This window comes from Coregonus clupeaformis, chromosome 37 (assembly GCF_020615455.1).
Source record: "Coregonus clupeaformis isolate EN_2021a chromosome 37, ASM2061545v1, whole genome shotgun sequence".
NCBI lineage: Eukaryota > Metazoa > Chordata > Actinopteri > Salmoniformes > Salmonidae > Coregonus > Coregonus clupeaformis.
In genome coordinates, this window is record NC_059228.1 from 29,902,419 (window position 1) to 29,925,418 (window position 23,000).

The 23,000-nt window shown below is 42.7% G+C and overlaps 1 protein-coding gene across 3 annotated transcripts in view; it reads left to right on the forward strand.

The window, feature by feature from the left end:
* Positions 1-23,000, forward strand: part of LOC121553384 (Golgi-specific brefeldin A-resistance guanine nucleotide exchange factor 1) — an 85,077-nt gene that overhangs the window by 29,122 nt on the left and 32,955 nt on the right. For all 3 annotated transcript variants that reach the window (XM_045211607.1, XM_041866450.2, XM_041866451.2), the window contains exons 4-5: positions 15,120-15,251; positions 22,642-22,760. In XM_045211607.1, the coding sequence (XP_045067542.1) occupies positions 15,120-15,251; positions 22,642-22,760 (251 nt within the window). The remainder of the gene's footprint in view (positions 1-15,119; positions 15,252-22,641; positions 22,761-23,000) is intronic.

A 23,000-nucleotide genomic window follows, 5' to 3' on the forward strand; every position in this document is an offset into this window, starting at 1 on the left:
AAATTGGCTTTATTTTGTCCCCGACCGTTCATTCGTTAAATGTTGGTTGGGCTTTAAACACTTTTAACCTGATATAGCCTTGTTTGGAAAATGTTGTTGTAAAAGTACTGGTATACTCACTTTATTTCTACAGTTGGACAAGTGGAAGAGTGTAAAATAGTGTGGGGAGCTCCATTTAGTGGTTTCGAGCTAATCCCTGTAAAGCCGGTAATGTAAGCAACATTCTCAGCGTTTGCTCTGTGTTCCAAATGATGTCGTACTACGTTACCAACTGAACTGGCAAGACCATACTCTTAAATACCCTGTTATATTGTTGTTGTGCCACATTATTTTGAAGTTAATAAAAATAGACCATTGGCACTCTTTTCCCTTGCCTAGGAGGGACCAACCCAAAGCTGTCTGTTTTAGACTAAAGCATTTTTTCCTGATCAAGGCATTTTGTGGTATAAAACATATGGAGAAAAGAAAGAACATAAACTTGAAAGCTTGGTAGATTCCATTTTACAATGTTGAATGTTTTGATTCTCTAAATAAATACTGATCAAGTCAGAGCCTAGTGTATTGTGGATGAAAGCAGGGGCCTTCTAATGAATTAAAAGGCTAGAGAGCATTATCATCCACTCAAGCAGCATTGAGGCTGACAAGGCGGAAGATAAGTGAGACGAGAAGAGGCCACAAATCGTATGTATGGAAGTACTGTAGCTCTCCGTTAGATCTACATTTTTGATCCTGTACTTTCTCATGTGAGAGCAGCCTCAAGTGTTTACAAACACCTAGCCCGCCGCCGCTATCGGAGCAGAATTTTGTCATGAATTCATAAAGATAATGCACTTGCTGGATCCAATCCCATTTGCTCAGCTGTCCGACAGTACCCCACAGTATCTTGGAGGAGCCACTTAACGCGGCATGGTTTAAAATTACTGCACTCCTGGCAAACGGCCTCGGTATTAAACTCAAACACCACTTTTGTAAATTGTGTTTGTATTCCTTTTTTCCCTTTGCCTCTCCGGTTTGGGTAAATTATGTGCTGAGAGATGTTTTATGACAAACAGCAAGCCTCAGGGAAGTGCACTTTATACATCACTAGAAGGGCCTGCCATCTGAACTGCGATAGAGTAGCTCAGTTTTTGGCTCTTCAACCTCTCAGCCCCCCTGCACAAATGCTGAGAGAAACTTGAAGGATTGCATCTCCTGGTAGCTGTAGAGAAGACTGGAGGGTTAGTTTCTCTATCTCGCTGACACCCACCTATAGGAGAAGGGGCATTGAGCCTAAAGCCATGCCAAGAGCCTAAAGCCATTCCAAGAGCCTCGCTGCGGGATGGCGGGACATATAGCGTATCCTCTCGGCCCTTGGCCCACCCCCTGGCCTCTGCATTTACCCAAAGCTGGTTACAGTATCGCAAACATGTGGACCCACAGGGGAGTAATTTATGACAGTTGTCGCCTTGGTCTGCTAAGCCAGCCAGGGCATATCCAGGCACTCTGAGCGGGCCATTTCAGAGCCCCAGTGGGGATAAACCCGATAGGCTTTAATGTTTCCCCACCATGGAGCCCATGTGGCATCACTGGACAGAAATGTTCCCCGGCCCCAAAGCCTCTGTTGTGTAAAGTCAAGGAGAACTGCTGCACATGGAGGCTACGTGACACTTTGGACAGGACGCAATGTATATGTATTTTGTTATGAAATCTTATGAAATCTCAAATTTGCACATTCTTTGTTGGATGAACATTATGGTGTAAGAAAACCTCTGTCATATCGCTGGATAATATTAGACTTAGTGACAAAGTGAAGTGGTCTAAGTCAACACGGTAAAAAAAAAAAGTTTAAGTACACACTTGAACCTTAATTTCTGTGTTTGGCTATATGACCCACTTCATCCCTCATCCATATTCCCCTGTAGACTTGTTTATGGTGCTGTTAGCAGAATGAGCTGACCCTGTGCAAAAGCCTCAGGGATAACTCTCAGCTCTGTCAATGGGCTGCAGATCTGACGGCTAGATGGACTGAAGAGGCTTTTAGCTCTGTGTACAGTCTCCAACCTCTGTTTGTTTGGGAGTTTATTCCAGCTGTACAGTGTTTACTGCTAGCCGAGAAGGGAGTTGTCTGCACTAGTTAATCATGTGTGCGCCACAGACTGGCTAAACAGTATACTAGCCGAGTGAGAGTGATAGTGTATTGGCTAGTGCAGAGCAAGAGAGGCACCATAGGGAAGTGCTCATTAATATGCTTTTGCTGTGTTTAGGAGCTGACTGGCTGGGGCGCGGCGGTCCGCTGTCCTCTCGACCCACCCACCCTCCAGCCCAGGGTAAACTGAAACAGCCAAGATTAGTATTAATCCCTCTTAATGCTGCGGCTCATAATATAGTCATTAGGTGACTTGAGAATAATCCGTCCAACCTAACTGCTGCGATTTATTAAACACACACAGAGGATTTTAGGATTTTCGGTCAATGCAGGGCGGGTATAAAGAGTGCATCACGTCTAAATACAGTGGTATCAGACTATTAATACTGATTAAGCTGGGGCTGAATGGTACATTCAAATGACTGGGCAGGGGGATGAAAGGATGACTGGCCTTTCCATTGAATCATATTTTCCTGCATGTTGTCTCTGTTACAAATCCCCACAGTCTGTTTTACCTGCAGCTGAAATAGTGACTTTTAATAGGGGTGACAATTAGAATCTTTGGTCAGACTTTAAGGTAACGCTTTCGCTATTGATAAATCAAAGCCCACACTAGTTATTTCAAAGATTTTGTAAACATATTTCCAGATTTGCTCAGTGCCCAACACCTTGCATATATTTTCCTGAAGAGAGTTGACATCTTTAAACACACTGACGTGAATAGGAAAAAACTAAATCCTTTACCTTCTAAAATGATGACCATATAGCTTAACGATCATAGTTTAGGCATAACACGCAAGACCTCTTGTAGATCCAGTATTAGAATGTATTCTTTGTGGTGATTTATCCACCCATTCATTCATGGTTTACCCATTGCTCCGTTGTGTGAGCACAGCAGCAGAAGCACAGCTGGTCCTTCCAGTAATGTCAAGGTGGCAGAGGAAGTTTCCATGCTCTGGAGATAATTCAACAGTAGTCCTTGGGAATTCTATCTGGAGAGCAGCCAGAGCTCTGACTGTGTAATGGCACCTTGAAGGGCTCATGCTGGCAGACAGTAGGTTTTCTTGTCATGCCGCAACTCCTCTACAGTGTACTCCTCTGTCCTAAACATTCACTGGCTACTGCTTCCTTCACTTGGGGTGTTAGATTTATACTCTAGCCCTAAATTCTACCTTTATGGACTGAGAAAGAGGGAGAGGAAAAGTGAGATAAAGAGTAAAGGGGAGTGAGAAGTTTGAGAGATTGCAATGCTTCTATTAGATCACTGGTCCTTTTCCTCTAATCAGTTCATCTTGCTCAGATTTTCTCTAAACAGCAGGTAAATCATTTGTTTCCTCCAGTAGAGCTAACAGGCTAAATGTAGGCTATGCCTTTTACAAAGCGATGCATCTTTTGAGAACAGACCAAAAAGATTGACACAATGTATTTCGAGGTTGTCATCATTGATGGTTTTATCATAATCTTTTTTTAAATGGCAGTTTTTGGCACAGTAGAGAATATTTATTAAGATAATCAAACTCTCTCTTTGCCACTGATGTGAAATGGAAAAGAGAAGTACAGGACTGATTTCAGAATAGAAGCGAGTTCAAAATAAAGCCTTTGAAAGATGCTCTTATTCAACAGCACTCCTCATATAAAAAGGATAGGTCTCTGTGAGTCCACACTGCTCGGCTGAATTCCAGGCGGTCTCTGATTCAGTATGCTCCTGTGTGACGGTGGGTATTGTGTCTTGCTAACACAGTAGCCAGGGCCTGTTGTCTAAATCTACAGTGCGTGGTTGCAGGATTCCTTCAGACCCCAGGGAATGCCATTAGTTGGGAGCTGAAGGAATGCAGCAGGTGAAAAAGAGGGGAGTCCCCTCCCCCCTGTCTCTCTCTCTCTTTCTCCATCTCCCTCCACCCCTCATTCTTTCCATGCAGTTGTGGATGGTAGTACTCATCAGGATGGGTGTGAAATCTAGTCCGAGCCGGAGCATGTGTGCCGATTTATCCTGCCGAGCTGACCGCCATCTGCAGCTTAACCCCTTACTGTACCAAACAGAGAGCCCCATCCTGCCCCCGTCCCGACTCCCACCCCCATTCAAACCCCATCCTTTCCTTGTTCCTCACCCTCACCCCCCCACGTCTTTCCCATGATTCGCACCAGGATCGGCAAGGGTTCATGGTCAAAGGATCGGATGGAAATTCTGTGTTGCTCTCTGTTTGTTTTTCTGGAAATAGAAGTGATAATACCAGGCCACCTCGTCTGAAGGGCAGCTATGACTGCGCAAGCACTTAGAAATAAAATGGATTGAATTGGATTAGATAATGTGGGCCGTATTTGCCTTGAGGTATGTCATTGGGAGAAAACGGTTTAAGATAATCCATTTGAAATGAGATGTGTCGCGAGACCTTAAAACGTTGGACTTAAGGAATCTTTTCATGAGTTTTGGAGCCTTTATTACACAATCAATACAGTGAATGACAGAGACACACACACACACAGGAACTGAACTCGATGTCCTTCATCCTACCTTCCACCTCTTTCTCTCAAATGTTTTAATTCAGCATGATAAAACATCCGTTATTTATAAGTTGATTGAGTGTAAAGTATGTCCATCCATCATAGTGGCGACGGCAGGCTGTGAAACACATTAACTGGACGCAGGGGCCTGGCCAGCCCTCGGCTGGAATAATACGCCTTCTGTGCAAAGTATGCAGCATAGAAAATACATTTTATGTACAGGATAACAGGTGCAAGGCAGCGCAGCGCCGGTTCCCTGGGCCGGGAAGGTTTACTAATGAAGTCATGCTTTTTGAATGCGGTTGGCAGGGCATTATTTTTGTTGTTTCCATTTTTATATCAGCAGAGCTGAGTTTATCTGTTTAAGAGTATTTTAGCTACAGGTCATCTGAGAACATGGGTATTTTTGGTTGTTTAGCCTAAACTAATGGCAATACAACTTTATTTGAGTATAAATATGAGGTTAGGGCTTGATTGATGATGGAATAGTGTGGTTTAATTAGTAGCCCACATTCCTCAAGCCTTTGTCCACTGCCTGGCTTACCGTAGCTGTATGCCCCTCCAATGCCAAGAGTGTGCAAAGCTGTCATCAAGGCAAATGGTGGCTATTTGAAGAATCTCAAATATAAAACAGATTTGTTTAACACTTTTTTGGTTACTACATGATTCCATATGTGTTATTTCATAGTTTTGATGTCTTCACTATTATTCTACAATGTAAAAAATAGTAAAAATAAAGAAAAACCCTTGAATGAGTAGGTGTGTCCAAACTTTGGACTGGTAGTGTATAAACAGGGGTATTTCCTAGCGAGGTCCTCTCTTGTTTGTGGTCGTTATAAGTCCAGAGGGCAGTTTCAACAGATCCCCGTGGTTCAGCGGTGCTTGCCAGACTGTGTGTATGTGTTTGGTCTTTAGCACTGCCTTTTTTAATCTGTCCCAAGGTGTGGCAAACAAATCCTTGGTGGCCAGCGGCCCTCCGTTTCAGTGACCTGCTGAAAGAGTGATTGAGCGATTATGAAGAGGAGGAGAGCGCATGAAAGACTGCCTGGATTAGGAGACCATACAGGCCTCTTGTTTATCTGTGTGAATGAAAGTTTATGCTGTGCGGTCTCTTTCGCAGCCCCCTATGCACGCACGGACATACACACACACACACACACACACACACATTTATGCACACTCAAACTGTGTGCCTCCACCTCTGTCCCCAGCCAGCAGTGAGGGGACAAGTAGGCAAGCAGTGACACAAAGCCACCACCAGGCACAAAGGGTTTCCCTCTAGACTAGATGATAATAATAATCACATGCTTTGACTTCTCTGTTCACAATAATCATGTTGGTGGTTAAGACCTACAGTAGTCGATGTGTTTAAAATGGGCAGCATGACTGAGGGATCCCTTTGAATCCAAGAGTTTACAGCAAATACTGCAACAAGCCTCTTGTTAATATGAGAGAAACATTTTATATATATTGGCCAACTTTGTTGTTTAAAGGTTCTACACAGGATTTTTTTGAATTTTTGCGTTGTAATTTCAGAAAATGTCCATAATATATCTGCAGTAATAGTGGAATGATAGTGTTTCACAGTATTACATACCCGCCAGTGTTGTGATTGGCTGTGATATTCGCCTATTGATATCTCCCGCCGGAGCGGCATCTGTTGTCAAAATGGGAAAGCTGTTTTGACTTTGTGGCGGTGTTATCTAGTGTAAATCAGGTCCAAGTGGCCAATGTAGAAATCACTCTGCCATTTCCTGGTTGCTAAAATTCTACACTGTTTGCTCAATTTCAGTTGATGTGAGAAAACAAGCACTGAATAGTGTAAGGAATCATTGTACCATCTAAATCGCTGTGAAATATATTTTCTATAACAAAACATATTGTTTTTCCAGCTGTTTTGAAGCTGGTTGACCTGACCAAAAGTAAAAGGCTCAAGCGCGAGTGTCCACCTGGGAAATGGGATGCAGGGGAGGGGGAGATTTGTTTTGAATGTTGCAATTCACCTAGCTTCCACATAGGCAAGAAATGATTTAACTAATCTCTGAAGTATTGGCGCTACGACTAGTGTGGACAATACTTTGGCAAATATGCTAAACATTTCTGTTGCAATTTAGAAAATGCTGGAATTCCTACTGTAGATCTGCCTCATAACAAATTATCGATTTTCTGTGAAAATAATTGATTAACACTATGGTAGCAAATAAAATAAAATCTAACTTTATTTGTCAAATGCGCCAAATACAATAGGTGTAGACCTTACCGTGAAATGCTAACTTACAAGCCCTTAACCAACAATGCAGTTCAAGAAAGAGTTAAGAAAATATTTACCAAATACACTAAAGTAAAAAATAATAAAAAGTAACACAATAAAATAACAATAACGAGGCTATATACAGGGGGTACCGGTACCGAGTCAATGTGCAGGGGTACAGGTTAGTCGAGGTAATTTGTACATGTAGGTAGGAGTAAAGTGACTATACATAGATAATAGACAGCGGTTAGCAGCAGTGTGAAAACAAATGGGGGGGGGGGTCCATGTAAATAGTCCGGGTGGCCATTTGATTAATTGTTCAGCAGTCTTATGGCTTGGGGGTAGAAGCTGTTAAGGAGCCCTTTGGTCCTAATTGAAAACACTTGAAATGAAGGCCACTTCCATTCGTCCTTATTCTCACAATATTGGCTCTATCTTACCTTAGCTGGCCCCTAAGCAACCTAAGACAAGGTGTGTGTATATATACAAATGCAAACTATATTCCATTCCCCACTAGAAAACACTCCTGTTGTAGCCCTGCAAAAGCGAGTTATTTCCGAAGGACTTGGAAAAGTTTTAATTTCTCTGGGGCTTTTAAATTGGCTGTTTAGGTTGTGCCGAGGCATTGTTCAAAGCATGTATAAAATACCGCTGCGGGTTGGACGAAACAACCATATGGAGTTTCATAACATTGTTACATCCTAATTGCCCCCTTTCGACAAGTGCCAATTTCCTTCAAGAGAAGGGGGGAATGGAAGGAGGGAGGGCTTGCCAAGTTGACATGCATCAAACTTCTCCCGACAGATGGATAAGACTGTCGTCCAGGACTTGCCGGCGCGAGATGAAAATTCTCCCTGGATTTCATTTAGCCTTGCTGGCCTTGTTAAAACGTCCCCTCTCCCCCAGCATTAAGAGCTGGCCGCTGGAAGGCCCCTGACTCTAATTCCAGGAGCGGAGCTCCAGATCAATAACCATCAGTGTTTGGTTTTAGGCCGCTGCGCCGGTCACGGGGGAGACTAACCCCCCCCCCCCACACACCTCAACCCCCCCTCCTCCCTCACGCACCCCATGGTGTCATTTTGTTTTGAGGTAATTTTCACTGTGAGATCGTGGACTGTGTCTGAATTGGAGTGTGTGTGGTAGTAGAACCTCAGGGATTTGACAGGTCTGCTGTTGCACATTTATTTTTCTCCCTCTGTCTGTTACTGTGAGGGCACATTAGCCTCAGGTTGTGTTGTGTGCAGGGCATGCTCTACAATATGAGCGTGCTCATACACATGCACGCACGCACACACACACACACACACGCACACAATGGTCCTGTTCAGCTCATGAAAGGCGTAACATGAAATGAACATTTTTAACTGTGGAGCCAAGAGTCTTAAAATGTCAGGACATGGAGGGGAAGAGCAGAATGTGTGCAATGCCCATGTCATAAATCTAGCACATATCATACACACATTCTTCACTTCACGTTTTTGGCTCTCTCCTCTCCCATTCACAAACAGGAACCATTGGCAACTCTCCGTATCCTACTTCCTTTAGAATGTACAGTATGCATTTTCTCTCAAGTCTGCGCAATAAAGTCATAGTCTTCAGTTTTCCACATTTAACCATTGTTACTTTAACTTTTTTTGCTTCTAAACAGATACATTTGTGTAAGTACAAATATTTTAAATGAATAAAAAATGCTTTTAATTGGGGAGAGTTGTCAGTGACTAACAGAGAGGGTCTTAAAGGAAAGGTGGAGAGGGTCCTGTTTTAGACTGGGCAGAGGGCACCAAGCCTGTGTGATTGTATAAAATATGTGACACAGCAGTCTGACAAATTAAGTTATTCATCCTTTTGTGATTAAATTAAGCAAATACAAAGGGGCTGCCAGCCCCAGTGCCCACAGTCAAGCAGTGTTTGTATTGCTGGTGTTGTAATCATGTGCTGCTCTGAATAGCTGTCCCCCTCCCTCCCCCCGCCTGTCTCTCTCTCGCGTGCACTCTCTCACTCACACACGTTTTGGAAAATTGGCTTTGTGTTTGTAGAGCGAAATGCTTAGTTCTCATGGAATTCAGATTTATCTTTGTTGGTTCAGTTGCATGCACAACAAGGGGGAAATCTAGCACAATTAATGAAACTGGATATGATGGCTATTGGAGCTCTGAGTTGATGTTTTATACACTGTGAAGTTGGATATTAAAATCATGAACAAATACCTATTCCCAAAGTGTTAAAGGAAATGTTCACCCCATGTTGATTGTTATATTGTTTTTGTGCATCTCTGATTGATGTTCTGTCGATTTCCCTGGGTCATTTAATGTTTTCAGGTATATCTGAGTTATTGGTGTTCAAGTAGGCTAAAATCTGTCCGTGTGACGTAGAACTGTGATAGTCGCTCTCACTACACTGGAAGTTAATAGGAATACGACTTTTAGCTCGAAAACGTCTATCATGCAGGTCAGATTTCAATACTGGCCGATGTCATAACTCGGGAGGATGTCTTCTCTTGAATGAGCCATTTATCATATTTTTGCGATATTCCTACCTCGATACATTTGTAATTTAACGGAGGATGTAGCAACTTTTTCCTATTTGTCTGCGTCTTTAGTCCAGGGTGCCGTTGCCAGAGATTTTATAGAAAGGAGATAGAAATCCGATGAATGAAGGAACGTATAACGCCCCAACCAGTAGACTGTCGACTATTCGCGTTCACGTTGTCATGCTGCTAATCGTCACGCAATCCCATCTCAAAGTCAGTGTATATGTCGAGAAACGTGCCTATTTTCCTCGAAAGTACTTAATGTCACGATTCCAAAGCTATACGATATTACAGATAGCAAGTTAATTATCTTACATCTCAGAAAATAGTTGTATTTTGTCGAAATTTGTGCTAATGTTCTGTTTTTGAGCTAGCGCCCAATAGACTCCTATTCACTCCTTGAAGGAGAGCTCTCCTTGACCCAGAATCGCCCAGAATGCACCGCGCGGTCCATTGACGTAGCATGGGCAACGTTTCCCATCTCCTCTGTTGCGAATGTCAGACTCCACTCTGTGAGGCACATCGATCTGAAGGTTGAACATGGTGAGATTGTAGACTCCTAAATTGATAGTGCAGTTTGTTTAGGCGATTTTATAGCTAACTACTTTACATGCTGATATTGTCTTTGGTATTGTTGTGTAGCTACGTTTGCTAGCTACCTAGCCAGCCAGCCCATAGAGAGAGCATTGCATTGTGGATTTTGTAGTCGATTTGAGCTGAAACAGGTTTCCACAACGATTTTCTATGTTGCTACCAACCTTATTATAAAGCCAAAATGAAACATTTTTTCACAAACATTTTTCTCGCATATTAGGTTTTGAGTGGATTTTTCCTTTAACACAGCAATTCTCATGGCAATGTGATATGGATGTCCTATCAGTTTGCTGTGCTGTGTAGCCGTAAAGCATACGTTTTAGGCTATGTTATTTTGATTCTGTGGCAGAATCGTGTAACTTTTTTGTAATTTTCTTTAGGTGATAACCAATGTATTTATTTGTTTAAAGGTCCAATGCAGCCTATTTTTTAAATTTCAATTTCAAATAATTTCTGGGTAAGAATTAAGTACCTAACTGTGATTGTTTTCAATTAAAATTGTAAAATATATACAAATAGCTTCATAGCAAAGGGCAATTTCTCAAGCAAGAATTTTGTAGGACTGTCTGGAAGTGGTCTGAGAGGGGAGGGGGGAAACTGGAAATTAGCGGTTATTGGCAGAGAGGTTTGGAATGCACGGTGATGTCACCATGGAAGGCCAAAACTCCATCCCTCCAAAACAGGCTGAAATTTCAGGTGGTCTTTTCAAACAGCTCTTACACTAAAAGGGCATTATCATAATTTTCACAATTTGACTGTATTAAATCGATATTGTAGTTGCCTGTGTGTGTGCTATTTTCACTGTCTTCACTTCTGAAGCAGCCCTCTCAGAGATAAAGTTCTGCCTTGATTTTGCGCTGCACTCTGCTGATAAAGCATAGCAGTTTTTCTACTTGACTTCACCATATACAGTATGATTCACCATAAGAAATCAGCAACAAACAGGTAGACTGATACATTAAAGAAAACAAAAACTGATATGAATGTTTATCAAGACATTCTCTTAGTGGTCTTGTGAATATCTTCTACTGGAGTCTACATTACAGTGCCAGTTTTACAGTTGGCGCACAGCTCCTCGTCCCTCCTAGTATTCCTGTTTTAAGCCCTTTCGGCTCCACTGCCAATGGATGTGCATATGTTAGATGGCGTGGACTGAGGTGCTCTCCTGGGGGCAAAGGTTCAGGCTCTCCCTGTCTCTGCTGTGGTCGTTTGCAGAGGTAGGCCACACATGGCAGCACACACCAGGCAGTGTGGTTTTTATGTAGAAGGACTGAGAAACTCAGTTATGGTTACTTTTTAAAAGGACTTTCTACTCCAAAATGAATGAAAATAAAATAATGCTGACACCATCTAAAATATAATTTCCACCTCCAGAAATGAGCGAAATAACATATTGGTAAAATTATTTGTTAAAATGATTTTTACATATTGGACCATGCATATAGCCTATGCATGGTCGATATTATCAGGTATGCGATTAGCAATAAGTATTATCACCTGTAGCCCAACTGATGCAGCATAGTGTCTATAAATAAATAGGCTGAAGCATGCGGTTGCCTTTCTGCATTTAACCTACATTATTTACATTTTTTAGTCATTTAGCAGATGCTCTTATCCAGAGCGACTTACATGAGCAATTAGGGTTAAGTGCCTTGCTCAAGGGCACATCGACAGATTTTTCATCTAGTCGGCTCGGGGATTAGAACCAGCGACCTTTCGGTTACTGGCACAACGCTCTTAACCACTAAGCTATCTGCCGCCCTATTGGGCTAATCATTAGCTAGATCCCAAATGTGATCTTTTAACTAGTTTGCATACTATTGATGAATTTTATGGCCCAAAAAACTTGCCTAAACAGAGTGAATACAATGTAGACCTACCTGTTAGGGTAACTTGAGGTATTCTGCCACCCGGGGTAATACGCCCCCTGCCTGTACTTCTCACAGAAACCACTTCATGTCACAATTTCCACCCCCCCAACACTTTCCCTGGTTGCCACTACTTTAAGTCACTCCCCCAAAATATTTTTATGTAGGGAGGCGTTTTACCCTAAGTTACCCAACAATTGACCCATGTTACATTTAGCCCCACTCTCCCCTATGCACTCACAGCAACCATGCCACTGCTCAAAACTCAGGGTTTAAAATGGTTCAGTTCGTACATATTTAGGAGTTGAGAAATAAATAAAGAAGGAATTCAAAGCTGGGATCCCCCTTTTTAACAAAGGCCATTAGAACTTCTGTTTTCCCTGAGATTGCAAGAATTGTTGTGCATTGACTGCTTGTCAGAATGCATGTTTCCCACCCTATGGCACTCGTAACTTGAATGTGTCTCGAGAGGAATATTTATCTTGAATAGAACACACAACAACAAGCCGACTAGGTAAATAAATAAGCTGTTCTACTTTGGGGTTGTCTGATTTTTCTATTCATTACTTGTTTTATTTGCAGAGGAAAAGTAAATGTGGACTGTTTTAGCACGTTCAAAGTGCGCCTCGGCAGAAATATTTGTTCATGTTGCATATTTTTCTGGCCTGTCGCGGCAATGATTTTGACTTGGCGCAGAGCCACAGCTAAATGAATGCAGTGGAAACACTGGGGCTATGGTTCCAACATGGCCAAATGTCCTCTGCCAGCCTCTGAAAAATGTTCTAGCTGTACATTTTTGTATTTGACAAATAGGACTTAAACAATGGTAAAATCTATTATGCCAAACGTATTTAATGTGGCTGATATTTAACGCGCACGCACACACACAGTTGGGAGGCAATAGGTTATACATGGATGGGTGAGGGACTTGAATCCCCTTTTTATATTGGCCAATGTCAGCCAGAGGTCAACCTGGTTATGGTGTGATTGTCTCACCGTGGCCGTCTTTATTTATTTCACTTCACATGCCCTGGAGATTGAGCTGAAGTACAGAGCTATATTTAGACTTTATTTAAGAAGATTGGGCTGGCCTGCCAGAAGAGAGCTGTCTGATGGACTGGCCCCTACTCACCGATGGCCAGCCAGATCAATACAACACAATTTAGTTCTCCAATTTGAGGGTCTTTGAGACGTAGCCGTGGCACTTACAGGGTGATCGCTTCTGATGAAGTCTTTATCAGCCTCCTATTGACGGATTCATTTGAGCACCCTCCTCCCCCGTTCCCTTCTCCTCTCCCAACTGTAAAGTAATGGATACTAAGCCCCCTCCTTTAAAAGTTTCTAAGAGCTGATGGAATGATTGATAGAAACACAACTGAGGTCGCCTTCTCTTTTTGGAGTTTACACAACCTCTTCTTTTATGTTTGTTTTTGTTATTTCTGCCTTGATATCTGATGGGGGGAAATTACTTTTCAGCAGCGTTCAGGTGACCTTGTGGTTCTTTGAGACCATTGTTCAGGCAGGTACTTCAGCATTGTGGCTAAATTTATACCAAATGGAACTTCTCCATCAACGGAGCATTGAAGGTTTTCATGGAGAATACAAAGAAAACATCAGATCCCCCCCCAAAAAAAATGAAGAAAAATAAAATGCAAGCGGGAGAAGATTTACTTTCAGAAGCAAGTCCGTAAGAGCATCCTGGCGTCCGATGAAGGAGTGTGGAAATGTCCAAATTATTAAATATTTCATTTCCAAACAAGCCGCGGGGATATTGGATATCACAAGCTAATGCGCGGTGGTCACGTGCAATCTTGGAAATTGGTTGAGGCTCGTCTCAGCCTTTGAAGTCACAAGTAGTTTTTTCGAGTTTAGAGTAGCTGCTCTAGAGGAAGCCTAATCCGTGTGGTATTGCTATGGCAAGCAGTATTTCTACAACACTCCAAACGGCGTTCGTGACTCCACTAATTTGCCCGTTTGTTGTTTTACCTGGTTTGTATTTTGCAGCCCCTCTCGACCCCCAACTCTTTCTCTGGGTTACCCTCAGAGGGAGCGGTTACCCAAGCCTCCTCGGATTGGACCGAGGTGGTTTCCCAGTGCGAAAGATGCAAAGTGATCTTTGTTTTTCTGTGAATTGATTAAGAGGAATATTTGGAGCATCTTCCTCTCCAGCTGTGTTTTGTTGTCTTTGGTGTAACCCGACTTTAGTCCTTAATTTATACACCACAATCTGCCTCTTGTGGGGCTTTAGGATACGCTTGTTCATTGTCTTTCACTCAATGTCTTTTGGGCATATGTTTTGTCATTGTCATGGAATATGTAAACATACAAACACTGTGGTCGGTCGTTATGGGATTTCTTCCAGTCGCTGTGACCCCACTGAGCCACCAGCAACCCTCACCCCGACACCAAGCCCAGTCACTCTCCAGTCATTTTCATTAATGCTAAATCCCACATCCTACACAGCTGCCTTAAAAAAAAGCTTTTGGAAATTGAGTTGTAATAAGATACCGTGCGCTGCCAAGGTGAATAAGAGGCGGCTCTTGAATGCCTCTCACTCTCTCTGTCTTTCTCTCTCACACACACACACACACACACACACTTCGCTCCATGTTGTTCTCATCTCTTACTGTGCTGCAGCAGTGGGAGAAGGTTACAACCTCCTGAGCAGCTAATTCCCCATTGATCTGCCCTGGGGCACCAGAGCTGTTTACACAGACCTTTATAGAGAGCAAAGCATATTAAAGGCAGAGAAAAGTACTCACGCTGCTGTTGACCACTCTGTTCTGGATGTTTGTGCACAACAGCAGAACTGAGGGCTAAGGCCCTACCGAGACATCCCACACTTGGGATTTGAAGATGCCGCTGCCATGATCAGGGAAGATATCTGAGAGCATTAAGATATTGGGAAAAATATTGCTCAATAGTAGAGACCAGACCATGTGATCTGTAACACTGAAAAAAGAAAGACAAATCTATTTGATACAGTACACTGCTGTCTAATCATGTAATGTAATGTAATATATATATATATTTTTTTTTACGGGTATGGTTTTAATTGATCCACCAAGCACAAACCTATCAATACATTTAAAGCTGTTTGTATCCAGTGTTGGTTAATTGTGAGTGTTGACTGACCTACCCCTTCTAGCCACACACAGCTCTCTCGCCAGGTGATGGTGTCCTGTATGCAGTATCAGTGTTCAGGGTTGAATATGTTGACTGACCTGTCCTCTCTCTCTGTCTCCACAGAGCTGTCAGATGTGGAGCCCAACGTATTCCTGCGGCCCTTCCTGGAGGTGGTACGGTCTGAAGACACCACCGGACCAATCACAGGCCTGGCCCTCACCTCTGTCAACAAGTTCCTGTCCTATGGCCTCATAGGTGAGCAGCAGAGCTGTCCTCATACAAACAGACCGACAGGTCAGGGCAAAAAACCCACTGTTGTCCAATTGGTAAGCATTGATGATACATACACAGATGACACTGTAAGGTCTTATGTCAGTTATTTAGCCTAAATATGGTAAGTAATGTAACACTGACATAGATTTATGTGTGGGACCACTACATTGTTCTTAAAAGACAGCTTTCCACGAAGAAGGTGAGTTGGTTATATTGTCAGTGTTTCCCCTATAATTTCTTTATCAGCAGTGGTGGCAAACGTAGCGGGGGGGTCTCCCCTGGGTGTTTTTTTTTTTTTTTTGTAGAACGACAGTGTAGGTCACTTCTTGTGACTTTTTGAATGGACATTCTACTCCAAAATGCATTAAAATTATATTATGTTGACACCATCTGAAATATAACTGATAGGGATATGAGGAGGAACTGCACTGTACGGAGATGAGTAGCCACTGCTCGCTCTGTTTGCTTTTTCCACTTACACAGAGTCAGATGAACTCATAGTTTTTATGTCTACGTGCAGTTTCAAGGAAGTTGAAGGTAGTTTCATGAGCCATGGCTAACTAGTGTTAGCACAATGACTGGAACTCTCTGGGAACAGCCAGCATGACTTCCAGTCATTGCGCTAACGCTAGTTAGCAACTTCCTTCAATCTGCACGCAGTGACATAAACATTGTCTCCATGAGTTCATTTGACTCTGGGTAAGTAGAAAAAGGCCTTAATTGCTGAAATCTCGCACTATCCTTTTAAAAGCGCGTCTCGGTAAAAATAAAAAAAAATATACAGTACCAGTCAAAAGTTTGGACACACCTACTCAGTCCAGGGTTTTTCTTTATTTTTACTATTTTCTACATTGTAGAATAATAGTGAAGACATCAATACTATGAAATAACTCATATGGAATCATGTAGTAAACAAAAAAGTGTTAAACAAATCAAAATATATTTTATATTTGAGGTTCTTCAAAGTAGCCACCCTTTGCCTTGATGACAGCTTTGCACACTCTTGGCATTCTCTCAACCAGCTTCATGAGGTAGTCACCTGGAATGCATTTAAATTAACAGGTGTGCCTTGTTAAAAGTTAATTTAAACTTAATGCGTTTGAGCCAATCAGTTGTGTTGTGACAAGGTAGGGGGGGTATACAGAAGATAGCCCTATTTGGTAAAAGACCAAGTCCATATTAAGGCAAGAACAGCTCAAATAAGCAAAGAGAAACGACAGTCCATCATTACTTTAAGACAGGAAGGTCAGTCAATACGGAAAAGTTCAAGAACTTTGAAAGTTTCTTCAAGTGCAGTCGCAAAAACCATCAAGCGCTATGATGAAACTGGCTCTCATGAGGACCACCACAGGAATGGAAGACCCAGAGTTACCTCTGCTGCAGAGGATACGTTCATTAGAGTTACCAGCCTTAGAAATTGCAGCCCAAATAAATGCTTCACAAAGTTCAAGTAACAGACACATCTCAACATCAACTGTTCAGAGGGGACTGTGTGAATCAGGCCTTCATGGTCGAATTGCTGCAAAGAAACCACTACTAAAGGACACCAATAAGAAGAAGAGACCTGCTTGGGCTAAGAAACACGAGCAATGGACATTAGACCGGTGGAAATGTGTCCTTTGGTCTGGAGTCCAAATTGGAGATTTTTGGTTCCAACTGCCGTGTCTTTGTGAGACGCGGTGTGGGTGAACGGATGATCTCTGCATGTGTATTTCCCACCGTAAAGCATGGAGGACAGGAAGTGTTGGGGTGCTTTGCTGGTAACACTGTCTGTGATTTATTTAGAATTGAAGGCACACTTAACCAGCATGGCTACCACAGCATTCTGCAGCGATACGCCATCCCATCTGGTTTGGGCTTAGTGGGACTATCATTTGTTTTTCAACAGGACAATGACCCAACACACTTCCAGGCTGTGTAAGGGCTATCTTACCAAGAAGGAGAGTGCTGGAGTGCTGCATCAGATGACCTGGCCTCCACAATCCCCCGACCTCAACCCAATTGAGATGGTTTGGGATGAGTCAGACCACAGAGTGAAGGAAAAGCAGCCAACAAGTGCTCAGCATATGTGGGAACTCCTTCAAGACTTGGAAAATCATTCCAGGTGAAGCTGGTTGAGAGAATGCCAAGAGTGTGCAAAGCTGTCATCAAGGCAAAGGGTGGCTATTTTGAAGAATGTCAAATATAAAATATATTTTGATTTGTTTAACACTTTGTGTTATTTCCTAGTTTTGATGTCTTCACTATTATTCTACAATGTAGAAAATAAGGAAAAACCCTTGAATGTGTAGGAAGGCGTGTCCAAACCTTTGTCTGGTACTGTATATTTTATTTTTGGAGTGGCGGTAACGATATAGCAGCGACATTGCGCCACTGCTAAATGAATATTGGGAAAACACTTTTGTCAATCTGTGAGAACTGTCATCATGGACTCCCTCTGGCTTTAGGCATACCAATAATGACGGGTTCTCACTATCAATTCCTAAATATACTTTTTTTTTACCACACAAATGGCACAGCCTGTCCTTGCTAGCATCATCATGGAAATATGGCAGGCGTCCGCCAGTTGTTGTTAAAAGTGTTAAATAAGCATGCATCACCAGATGTTATTCTAAATAGCAGGGGTTGAATAAATGTTACAGTACATCTCTGTCCGTTGAAACAGCTGCAACCTCTCTCTAAACTAAATAAGCTCCGTTGTGACATTGAATAACACCATAATTTATCGCATCCCTGTCCTGAACATGTTGTTTTTATTGAGCTGTATTTTTATCATTCAGCTGTTACGTTGTCCAATATTCAGTTAATAAAACATATTTGAAGGGTAGGCTGTGTAATTTGATTTCAGCTCCATGACCATTGCTATTGGCACGTGTCTTGAGGTGTACCGTAGTTGTCTTTTTCTGACTGATCCCACAAGCCCTTAGAATACCTGGCAAACTGAATCTAGACACACGCACGCATGAACGCACACACACACAGACTGCACACACACACACACAGACTGCACACACACACACCACACGCACCTCACTCACACGCACAACACTCACAAGCACACACCACCACAGATCACCCCCTCACAAATCACTCCCCGGCTTCCAGAGCCGCTGTCCGTAGCCGCTGTCCGTCACTCCAAACCCAACGCCTGCTTCCTAATCCTATAACCCCCCCCACACACACACACACACACACACACACCTCATCAGTGGGGTTGAAAGGGACGGGTAACCATGGCAACGTGACCCAGCGGCCCTCAAGACAATGGCCCTCCAGCGCAGAATGAAGAGAAAGATATGACACGCTCAGAAATTACCCTCCGTTTGAATTCAACCCGTGTTCCTCAAATGCTGTGAGGTCTTTCCCAGGTTGTTAACACACTGAAGTCAACGGCATCTTTTTCCCCTAGCCTCCATCTTAGTCTGCTCACACAGCGAGCGGTCGTTGGATATATTAAGAAACTGATAATGGTTATGAGGTACTGGTTGTATTGGTCTCTGTACATCAATACATTCGTTTTTCAACTGCATATTACCGTACAGTAAATGTAGTGGAGCTGTAGTTAAATACTTGGAAACGTTTTACTGAAATGCGAAATCAGAGTTGCGACAGAGATTTTATCTATAAAGTATTATGATTTAAATTGTAAAATAAATTCTAGAGCTTTGATTAAATTAAATAGATACATTCTAAGCCTTCCTGAAAAGGTTGTAACCTACTGAAATTGATTTATAATTGTAATCAATTTAGATATTAACATTATTCACTAGAATAACTTATTCACTTCACTACTATAATATCTACTTAGAATCTCAGATAAGAACAAAGGCAGGTAATCAAGTTGGTTCTGAGGTCTCGTTGATTGGCCAGTAAGTAGTGCCAAATTACACGGCTTAATTACCATTTCTGCCCAAATAGTTCCTAATACTACCCAGGTTGTTTTCTGGTACTTACGACACGGTCATTTAGAGGAAGTGCCAGTAGCTAGTCGTTTTGAATTGACTGCCAAGTCAGAGAGCAACATGTTACCTTAATAACCAGGTGAACAACAGACGGTATCATGTTCATAGTGTAATGTGAGATTGAATGAATGACCTTTCAGAGTCAATGGGCTTTTATACTAATGAGACTGCGCCACCAGTTTATTCTGATTATCTCCAGTGAAATGTCAGCTTATTATCCCTCTGTAGTTCAGACATTTATGAGAGCTGGCTGTCTATATTAGCTAAAGATATGTCAAGTAGCATGCATTAGTACTGCACATGTAGGCCTACTCCATCTATCAAAACTTTGGGAAAATGCATCTTGCTTTCAAAACCCCAGCCAAAGGAAACATCTCAAATAAAGTAATTTTTACTCAATTGTCCATTTGTCACTCCGTTGTACAAGTGGGGTAGTTGAGGTAAGAGGTTTAAAATAACTTCTGTTGGTAGTGAATTACTGATACAAAGACAGGCAGAGGGCTGATCCTGATAAACACTGCCATCTGCTGGCTGCAGTGGCAAAGATGATGTTCAGATTTACTGGTCCGTCACTCGTTTCTGATCATTTCTTTTATGGGAATTTGTAATAATTTATATTTTTTCACATTAGATGTATGGTAAAACTAACACTAAATAGAATCTCTCATTTAATTTCTCAACATCAGCTTACATTGAGTAGGGATGGATTCACTGAGTTTTTCACTATACAGTATATAGGGCAACAAAGAAAATAGTTGTTTAATAGTATCACGACTGAAAAGTCCAATTGCCAAAACATGTTAATAACAGGGATAATGTGGCCACTGGTGGCATGCTAAATACATCGCTCTTAGTCGGTCTGCTTTCTTGTATAGACGTAGTGGTTTTTCTTTGTCTTTGAATGATTACAGACCTCTGCTGTCTCCCGTGCCTGCAACGTGGTGAAGAGGGCTCAGTGCAAGTTTGCACACATTACTTAATATCCCCTCCGAGGCTCCTCTCAGGAGAACCACACCACAGCATGTAGCCCTGTTCCTTTAACCCTGTGTGTCACTGAACATGTTCCCCCTCGCGTCGTCCCTTTGTCCCCATGTCTCCCTTCCCCTGTTTGCAATGGGCCCTGCCTGACCCCCTCTGTCACCCTGGGGGGTCCGGAGGAGAAGAGAAGAAAAGAGGGAGACATTTAATTTCATTTAGTGAGGGCTAATTCCGCTCAATCTGTGGCCTGAGGTCTGCTGGCACGGAGGGACTGCTGGCCTAAGCCCTTCTACTGACAGACATCCCAATCCCTACCCCTCTCTTCTCCTCTCCTCTCCGCTCCTCAACCACATCCCTCAGAGCCCAGAGGCAGCTCCACTCAGCCTGTGGAAAGCAGCCATGGCCACACCAGCCTTATAGGGCTCATAGGATGGCTCAACTGAGCTTTTGCCATCATTACCCGCTTAAAAGAGAGGCGTAAAATATCACACTGGTTTTTTTTATGTGTTTACATCATATAGGCATTTATAGGACTTCACATTTGTTTTACCTAAAGGCCAGTAAAGTAAACTTTGAATGCAGCGAAACTATTATTGCAACATTTGGAGATCTGATAGAGGTATTTTATTAAAATGTTACCTGGGGCTGTCTGACAATGGGTTGTAGTGGCACTCAGAAGGGGAACAAGTGAGCAAACCTGACTTGACTTAGACCAGGGGAGAGCACCAGTCCTTTTGTTTTGTTTGAGGAGATGTATTGGTCGTTGTACAGTACGTGGAGTTAATGTGTGTGACATTCTGAAAGCCACTCTCCTCTCTTTCACTCGGCAGTTCTTTTGAATATGGGAGAGTTCTTTTGAACTTCTTACTACAAGTCAGCATTTCCAGCCCCTCTACAACCACACACACACACACACACAAACATTTTGCTCCACACACAGCCAGTCTCTGGTGTTATTTTAACAATGGTCCTCCCCTCCTTAGGCCATCCTCTGTAGACTCTGCCAAGAGGGATTAGTATTCTATATCACTTCTGACATTCTGCTGGATAGCCCGTAGCTCCAGTTTCTGTGGTGGGATGAGACGTTTTCAGCGCAACTTCCACGGTTGTTGTCGCCCTCGCCTCTTGAGGGACGTTGGCATTACTCAGTTTCACTCTGCTAAACGCGTTCCACCGTTTCTTGGCGAACTCGGTGACTCGTATCATTCACTCATTCTCACAGCATTGACAAATGCTCCAAGTCTTTACACACACTCATTCGCTAAGCATCTCAACTGGAAAGTCACTTCTCCCTCTTCATTTTGCTAATGACAGCGATTATTGACGGTCGGTGGGATGGGTGGCACCAGGCTAAACCTCTCCCCCTCCTCCTCCCCCGCCTAAACCCCTCCTATTGTTTCTGTCAATAGATGGAATGTTGTGTGGCGTCATGGCTCTACCTGGAAAAGCTTTCACTTATTATCCCACTCCTTCCCCTAGTATGCTCTGCACTTATTAGGCCTAGTTAATGAAATGCTCCTTTAAGAGCGATGGGAAAGAAAAACATGCTGGCTCCAGGCTGCTATCTGGCCCCGGTTGGGTTTCAAAACACTGGCTCCCATTGCCTTGACAGCCAATTGGCCAGCAGTACCCACAAAAGGCCACATCTGGTGATTAGATCTCCAGGCTTTGAAGGACCTTCTGGATGGACCGGCTAGATTGGTGTGTGTGTGTGTGTGTGTGTGTGTGACCATGAGATGTGTAAGACTTATTGGATCAACAGTCCAATCATGCAGTGCTTCACTTGTCAGAAAACCTGCGTTCTCGCTGCATTATCTCTTTGACAGCAGCTGTCTCGGCATCAAACATGCGTTCATGTATTGATTCACTCCTAGATAGTTTAGTTTCCCCTCTTGCCTTAGAATGGTATTTTACTTGGCTTTTTAGCCATTTTAATGATTCAATTGTATCAATTGAGAAAAATGTGTCCTCTGGTCATATTGGAGCAGATTTGTGGTTTAGTTGGTCTGGAAAACAATGTCTCCAGGTTAAAGGACACATGAGGATTTCGTGAACATCAAACGTTTCACAGGTTGGCTTGTTGCACAGTGCTGGCATCTGTTAAAAAGAGGATAATATCAATGTGCATTCCTCTCAATAATACTGTCCTCGACCTGCCTGCTTTGAACTGGCCTCCATGCAGGGGATACTGCAACACTCTCTCTTTCCCTTTCTCCGTTCTATCTTGTTTTGAAGGACAATGCTATCCATATTTGAATAGGGTAATGTGCCTCTCACACAGCTTCAGATGGAGTTGTCACTTTAATTCAGCTAAATAGTTGTGAGGGAAGCTTGGCAGCTTGAATGAGCAGTGTATGAAATGAGCTGTTTATCAAATGTCTGCTGAAAAAGATGATGATGACAGCGGACTTCTTGTTGTCTGTCCTGTGCAGATGCTAACCATGAGGCAGCAGCGGAGGCCATCGAGAACATGGCGGACGCCGTCACACATGCCAGATTCGTAGGGACAGATCCCGCCAGCGATGAAGTAGTGCTCATGAAAATCCTACAGGTAATCTTACAGCAGAAAATGATTAATCAAACATGTTTATTTCAAATGTCACCCGATTCCCTGTTTACAGTAGTGCGCTGTCATAGTATGACACGGCACTATATGGGGGATGGGTTGTCATTTGAAAATGTATGCAAGTGTGTTACATGCATGAATACCCTTTTTGAAGTCAAACATTTACTTCATGATACCTCGTAAAAGCCCATGTAGAACTGAGATGGCCACCCTGAATGTTACGCA